General features: G+C 42.2%; 1 protein-coding gene across 1 annotated transcript; it reads left to right on the plus strand.

Annotated features, from left to right (window-relative positions):
* On the plus strand, nucleotides 1-7,249 carry KRT25 (keratin 25). The gene is made up of 8 exons (XM_026512880.4): nucleotides 1-700; nucleotides 1,209-1,291; nucleotides 1,713-1,869; nucleotides 4,205-4,366; nucleotides 4,456-4,581; nucleotides 4,928-5,145; nucleotides 5,957-6,024; nucleotides 6,881-7,249. The coding sequence occupies exons 1-8, from the start codon at nucleotides 272-274 to the stop codon at nucleotides 6,988-6,990; spliced, it is 1,353 nt and encodes a 450-aa protein (XP_026368665.2). The 5' UTR covers nucleotides 1-271; the 3' UTR covers nucleotides 6,991-7,249.
* Nucleotides 7,250-7,799: the final 550 nt, after the last annotated feature.

A 7,799-nucleotide genomic window follows, 5' to 3' on the forward strand; every position in this document is an offset into this window, starting at 1 on the left:
ACCCAGACCCATTTCTCAGATAACCACCAACCCGAGGGCATGCCCTCCTACAGAAAGGAGCCCAGCTAAGTTAGTTACTAATTAGGAAAAATCATCCAATTATGGTAACTTGCTGAGGCTGGCAAGCCATGTTTTACTCTGTGTAGGCAGAATTCCGTCCAGGACACACTGGAGAATTGTCTATAAAAAGGGAAACAAAACAGTGGAGACGAAGAGGTACTCCATCCCGGCTCTCTCCGAGACAGCGGTGCAACGCGTCAGCCCTGACACCATGTCTCTTCGACTCTCCAGTGGATCCAGGAGGGCCTGTCCCCGTCCTGCTGCAGGATCGCTCAGGCTCTCCGGCGGGGGGGCCAGCTTCGGAGCTGGCAATGCTTGCAGCCTGCCTGGAATTGGAAGTGGTTTCTCATGTGCCTTTGGGGGCGGTTCATCAGGAGGAAATGCAGGGGGAAGCAATCTCTGTGCTGGCTTTACCCTGAACGAGGGGGGCCTCCTCTCTGGCAACGAGAAGGTCACCATGCAAAACCTCAATGACCGCCTGGCCTCTTACCTGGAGAATGTGCGAGCTCTGGAGGAGGCCAACGCCGACCTGGAGCAGAAGATCAAGGGCTGGTATGAGAAATTCGGGCCTGGTTCTTGCCGTGGTCTTGATCACGACTATAGTAGATATTTCCCGATAATTGATGATCTTAAAAATCAGGTAAGAAATTACACTTCACAATCATTTTTACCTAGTTCTATTTCTAAACATTCTTTTCCTTTCTTCGCTGAATACTAAAAATGTTGATCATTCCTATGTGTAAGTTCTTTTTTTTAAAGATTTTTGTTTATTTATTTGAGAGAAAGAGTAATAGAGCACTGGCGGGGTGAGGGGCACAGGAAGAGGGAGAAGCAGACTCCCCTCTGAGCAGGGAGCCCAACAAGGGGCTCGATCCCAGGACCCTGGGATCATGACCTCAGCTGAAGGTGGATGCTTAACCGACTGAGCCACCCAGATGCCTCGCTATGTGTAATTTCTTAAAGGGAATTTCAATTTAGCATTGGAAATAAGCATTAAGCAGATTCACTTGGTGAACCTCATGATAAAAAGGTCACTATCTAGTAACTGTATTAATTTTTATTATTCCCACTCCCTAATCTTAAAAAAAAACTTGTTTTTTATTGGTTGTGCTAAATTGTCTTTTAAAAGTCAGACTCCCCATTTCCAGATCATTGCTTCCACCACCAGCAATGCTAATGCTGTCCTACAGATTGATAATGCCAGGCTGACAGCAGACGACTTCAGACTCAAGTAAGTCGACTTAGAGAGTGAAAAAAATATGCAAAGCATTAAATTGAATTTATTTTTTGAGCCCTCCATTAAATATTACCAACTCTTACTGCAACACCGGTAAAACACTTGGATTTAAATAAACAGAATGTAAAATAAAATAAAATAAAATAAACAGAATAAACGGAATGTTACTTTTTATATTTTTATATTTGGCTATGAAATGTAAAATACAAACTGCTATTAAAGCAGTGTCCAATCTCCTAGTGCAAACGCCTCAAATTAAAGAAAATAATTATTATTATTATGCAGTATACTTTGAAAATGTCTCTTGTGGCCAAATCTACCACTTCAAAATCCCAGAATTCTAGTCCTTGATCATTGATGGGTGACTACTTCTCCTGCCATATGACAGACTGGAAAATCATTACTATTCCTTAAGGTATGAAAATGAGCTGGCTCTTCACCAGAGTGTGGAGAGTGATGTCAATGGACTCCGCAGAGTTCTGGATGAAATCACCCTGTGCAGAACAGACCTGGAGATTCAGTATGAAACCCTCAGTGAGGAGCTGACCTACCTGAAAAAGAACCATAAGGAGGTAAGAATTGCCTACATGCATTTTGCTATCCCTCTGCAGACGCCATCCATCTGGCGGAAGATAATGCATTTGACTTCTTAAATCAGAAATTGGTACTAAAGACCCATTGTCAGATAGGCACTGAGCCATGAGTTGTCTTGAGAAATGGCAAAGTATTTGCACAGATTCACCCTTGCTCTTGCATCAAGTTTCCCATGGGAAAAAAAAAAAGAAGAAGAAGAATCTTGTTTTCTAGATCAATCAGGATTACAAGAGTAGTGTTTGGCTAGGTAATTATAGTTAAGTTAAAATGGGACAGTTAAGAGATTACATCTAATTACATAAAATAAATATACTGTAAGGACATCCTAAGAAAACTAGATTTAAATTTCTATAGAATAGTGGCAGATTCAAAGCACCTAAACATTTCCTTTGTACATACATTAAATATATACATTTAATATTAATGCATATTCTTAATAGGTGTGTCTATAAAAACAGTGAGACTGAAAATAAATTGTCACATCAAAATCTTTTCTGCCAAATAAAGAGTATACTTCAAAGCGGTCATCGTTGGAAGCTAGGTTCAAAATCGGATCCTACGGACACTATTCCAGACACATCTTTGGGATTGCTTTTAGAACCACTGTTTTCTGAAAAAAAACTTCATTCTTTGAAAATGAAGTTGATATTTTTAAACAGCCAAAAGGCTTCTATAGTCAAGCCAAATACTTAGAGCAGGAGATCAGGCTAAAAATGCGATTTGATTAGTCACGAGCCTGTCTTGTAAAAATAACTGCTTGAAGAACAACATTTCTATGGTTCAAGCATGGGTACAGCCCATGGTAGTTACTCAATAAACTTTTGATAAATTGAATGCCATTGATTTTTTTTAATGCCTCACTTACAGGCAAACCCACATGCATCTCTTTTATCTTTTTCTGCTTGAACTGGGGAAGTTTTCACTAAGTCCTCTGAAGTAAAAACCACATCTGACGACAGAGAAGATCTGGGGCTACCAGGGAGGAAAGAATGCTAGAATCACTCGAGGGACTTGGGGCAGGAAGGAAAGAAAACCTCATTATTGATCAGCATAAGGACCTATCCAAACCCAGCCCGTGGGTGGGGAGGAGAGTCTGCAGCAGAGACAGAAGCTGACCCGTATGATTTCAGTGCACACAGTCCTAGCAGGGATGTCTGCCAAGCACAATCTGAGAGCACACACTCACTCCATCCCAACAGCACACACTGCTGATGGAATCATGTGTGGACTTTGACCGCAAAACAGATTGTGACATCTACAGTGATGACAATGATCATAATAATCAGCATGTGTTTAGCATGTATACACCAGGTATATTATCGGTCATTTTACTAGCAGTTCTTTCACGCCTTTCAACAGCCCAGAGAAGGATTTTTATCCTCAACTTTCTGATAACCATACTGAGATTCAAGTTCATCCAGCCACCACAGGCAGAACCAGGATGCACAGAGAGACGTGTCTGACACCCAATGTCCCTGTGCAAGCTTAACGGCTTCTTTTTTTTTTAAAGATTTTATTTATTTATTTGACAGAGAGAGAGAGACAGCCAGTGAGAGAGGGAACACAAGCAGGGGGAGTGGGAGAGGAAGAAGCAGGCTCATAGCGGAGGAGCCTGATGTGGGGCTCGATCCCAGAACGCCGGGATCACGCCCTGAGCCGAAGGCAGATGCTTAACCGCTGTGCCACCCAGGCGCCCCAAGCTTAACAGCTTCTTAAACAGCTAGGATTCTTTAGAGGATGGTGTTCTCCCTTTATTAATTATAAATAAATAAATATATTTGTAAGTATCAATAAATATATGCACATAAATATTTATTTATCATTATTTCAATTGTTCAGAATAACTCAGACTCAGCCCCTGGCCCCTGTTCGAGCTGTGTTCAGGATCTGGCTGAGTCAAGAACACATCGAAGCTGTTTGCTAAGTGGAGTGAAGACCAGTCCACCAACGTGGAGACATTACAGCTGTAAATGAATAGAATAAGCGATGATGGATAATTCATTTTAAATATCTTCAGGATTTTCATTCGTAAAAGGAATTAAGACTTTCTGTGCCACAGAACTAAAAGCAGGGAACTGGGGTGATAAGCGCAGGACTTGGGTTCACTGTATGCGAGAGCTCTGGAGCAATGGAAAAGCTCTCTCATTAGGAAGCGGGCTACGTCGTGAGATGGGAAACATAAAAAGTAGAGGAGACTCATGGCACAGTTAGGGAGGTGAAGCCTGACGAACTCTAAGAACCCTTCCAAAGCTAAGCCTCTAGACTTTTCTATGAGATCCCGCATACCTGAGCTCCACACTTTCTTGCCCCTAGGAAATGCAGGTCCTGCAGTGCGCGGCCGGAGGGAACGTGAACGTGGAGATGAACGCGGCGCCCGGCGTGGACCTCACGGTCCTGCTGAACAACATGCGGGCCGAGTACGAAGCCCTGGCCGAGCAGAACCGCAGGGACGCGGAGGCCTGGTTCAACGAGAAGGTGAGTCCTGTCCGAAAAAAGCGATCTCTCTGCATCTTAGTGATGGTCACAAAACTAAGATTTGCTCCCTTGCTTCTATACCTTTTCAGAGTGCGTCCCTGCAACAGCAGATCTCCGAGGATGTTGGGGCCACGACCTCCGCCCGGAACGAGCTGACCGAAATGAAGCGTAACCTCCAAACACTGGAAATTGAACTTCAATCTCTCTTAGCCACGGTATGAAAACGGCAACTGCTTACCATCTCCTGGAGTATCGTTTTAAATAAGCACCAGTCGGTTTTGAAACCCTTGACCATGGTGAGACTATATCCACATGCATATTTATGCAATTAACCGAGAACCCAAGAATAGGATTTTACATCAAACAGCTGAAACAGCAACATTAATGTCTCTAGCTCATTCCACCAAAAAGAGAGATGCACTCATTTTTAAGAATGCCATAGAGTCATCTTCACTCTGTGTCGATGTGACATCGAACACAGTTGGAGACAAAGTAAACAAGAGAAGGAAGTCATCAGAGCACGTTTCTGCAGATCTCAGGTTTGTTCTCGTTTCCTGCCAGAAACACTCGCTGGAGTGCTCCCTGACCGAGACCGAAGGCAACTACTGCGCCCAGCTCGCCCAGATCCAGGCTCAGATCGGGGCCCTGGAGGAGCAGCTGCACCAGGTCAGGACCGAGACGGAGGGCCAGAAGCTGGAGTATGAGCAGCTGCTCGACATCAAGGTCCACCTGGAAAAGGAGATTGAGACCTACTGCCTCCTTATCGGTGGCGACGATGGGTAGGTGAAATAATTTCCAGGGAGGATGTCCGGTAGCGAAGTCCACTTGACACTCAGATCCCTGGAACATGACCGTGAACTAACATGACCACATTTATTATCGTGAATGCTAAACATTAAATATAATACCTGACCGCCAAGATACAAATTAACAACATCTTACAGAACCAAAATGGGACAAGCCCTGTATTAAAGGTATGACAATTAAAAATATCACCTCTTGGGACACCTGCGGGGCTCAGTCAGTGAAGCATCTGCCTTCGGCTCAGGTCATGATCCCAGGGCCCTGGGATTGAGTCCACACCCAGCTCCTTGCTCAGCGGGAGGCTGGCTTCTCCCTCTGCCTGCTCTGCCTGCAGCTCCCCCTGCTTGTGCTCTCTCTCTCTCTCTCTGTTAAATAAATAAATAAAATCTTAAAAAAGAGAATCACCTCTTGATGCTAAAACAGAATAGTTCCAGCTGTGTAACCCACTGCAACTGTTCTCACCAAACAGCTAAAGAAAAACCAAGAGCGAATCAAGAATTGAAAAGGTTTTCTCTAGGGGCACCTGGGTGGCTCTATTGGTTGGGCATCCAGCTAATGATTTCAGCTCAGGTCACGATCTCGGGGTCATGGAATCAAGCCCCACCTCGGGCTCTGTGCTGAGTGTGAAGCCTGCTTGAGATTCTCTCTCCCTCGCTCTCTGCCCCTCCCCCCCACTCACGCACTCGCACTCTCTCTAAAATACAATCTTTTTAAAAAAAGAAAGAAAGGGAGGGGTTCTTTCTAAATCACTCTCTTTTGTGAGTTTCCAACAACATATGTTCACAGGGCTTGCAAGTCTGGAGGCTACAAGTCTAAAGATTATGGATCCGGAAACGTGGGAAACCAAGTGAAAGGTAATTAAAATGAAATTCTGTTTTTATGCTATACTATTTCATTTGCAATGTCCAGCTTGGTTGTTTTCTATTCCCAGGGCTTAGTAGGAATAGATAATGATAGATATTTATAGGGCCTATATCAGAGTATGCTGGGTGTCTAACGATATGCACCAATTTTAAACAAAGTAATATGTCACCATGTTTTAGGTAACCAAGAAATCAAAATTTACCAAAAATCCATCTATTTGTGCTTACTGCATAGTCCATCCTATTTCAAATCCTATTATTCCTGTCATTTATATAATTTCTGATTCATCTTTTTATTTTTTCATTGTGGTAAAATACACAGTTTATAGTTTATATATATAAATACATAGTTATATATATAAATACATAGTTTATGGTCTTAACCGTTTTCAGGGGACAGTTCAGTGGCATTAAGTACATTCAGCTTGTGGTACAACCAGCCAACCCCATCCACCTCCGGAACTCTTGACCTTGCTCTGTAGCTAGTAAACAATAGCTCCCCATTCCCTCCCCCTCCCAGCCCCTGGCAAGCACCATTCTACTTTCTCTCTCTACAGAGACTACTCTGGGTCCCTCATATAAGTAGAATCATACAATATTAGTCTGTTTTGGGTGATAACTTATTTCACTGAGCACCATGTCTTCCAGATTCATCCACGCTGCAGCATGTGTCTGAATATCCTTCCTTTTGAAGGCTGAGTAATATTCCATTGAATGTACAGACCAAATTTTGTTTATCTGTTCATCCTTTGGGCGGATCCTTGGGCTGCTTCCACATGTTAGCTAGCGTGATCTTATTCATCTTTTCTCAACTTTCTAAAATCTCCTTTTAAATTTTAATTTTTAGATCTGGCCAAAGCCATAGTGGTTAAGAAAGTTCTTGAGGAGGTAGACCAACGAAGCAAAATACTTACCACCAGGCTCCACTCCCTGGAAGAGAAATCTCAAAACAATTAATTTAAGACACAAGAGGGAGCATATGCCAAATACTAAGAAGAGGGAGCATTATGTCTGGAAAAATGAGCAAGCCTAAGAAAAAAACGCCTGTCCTATTTTCTTTCTGTTACTGAAACATAAGCACCGTGTGGGCAATCAATAGAGGCATCTCCCCATTCGTCTGGAAGGATGTCACATACAAATTTGATGAGTCATTGATTGCCATACAAAAAATGTTATCAGTTCTTTGTATTCAATAAACCTTCTTCCTTTAGCAAGTTACCACTGGTGGTATTGTCTTATCTTTCAAATGCTCATGTCCCTGGTACAGATGTATGAACACCTACCAGCTTTTCATTTATATGAAGATGTTTACCAAAAAATGACAGGCTTCCTCTTAGATTTTTCATGAGGCTTTCCCAATAATTCAAAATAAGATAAACTCAGAAGGATAAAAATGCTTCCACTTAAATCTCCAATCTGCCATGCCGTGATGTAATAGCAAGCCTCTTCTCATTCATAAGAGCTATGATGTATACATTTCAGAATCGTCTGTAAAATAATATTACTACTTCTCTCGAGTGGTTATTGTAAAGATGAAACAAATTGTTGAGCAAGCATTCAATAAATGCCAACTCAGTTTTTCATATTCGACATTTATAATGATGAATGTTCAAATCTCATTTCCTCTTTGAATACGTATTTAAAAAATATTCCAAGTAGCGGGAGGTTAAGCAAAAGTTCTGGTTTAGAATTCAAGTTCTATTAATGGAGTCATTCACTTGTATTACAAAGTATGCTTGATGCTTATAACTCTCTTGACCAATGCA

Source organism: Ursus arctos, unplaced genomic scaffold, assembly GCF_023065955.2.
Source record: "Ursus arctos isolate Adak ecotype North America unplaced genomic scaffold, UrsArc2.0 scaffold_24, whole genome shotgun sequence".
Taxonomy (NCBI): Eukaryota; Metazoa; Chordata; class Mammalia; order Carnivora; family Ursidae; genus Ursus; species Ursus arctos.

What these genes read in the sequence shown, in the direction of transcription:
- KRT25 (XM_026512880.4), top strand. Translation starts at nt 272, where the DNA reads ATGTCTCTTCGACTCTCCAGTGGATCCAGGAGGGCCTGTCCCCGTCCT. An exon ending in AGGCCTGGTTCAACGAGAAG is followed by an intron (nt 4,367 to 4,455) that starts GTGAGTCCTGTC and finishes ATACCTTTTCAG; the next exon opens with AGTGCGTCCCTGCAACAGCA. An exon ending in CGTGGGAAACCAAGTGAAAG is followed by an intron (nt 6,025 to 6,880) that starts GTAATTAAAATG and finishes TTTAATTTTTAG; the next exon opens with ATCTGGCCAAAGCCATAGTG.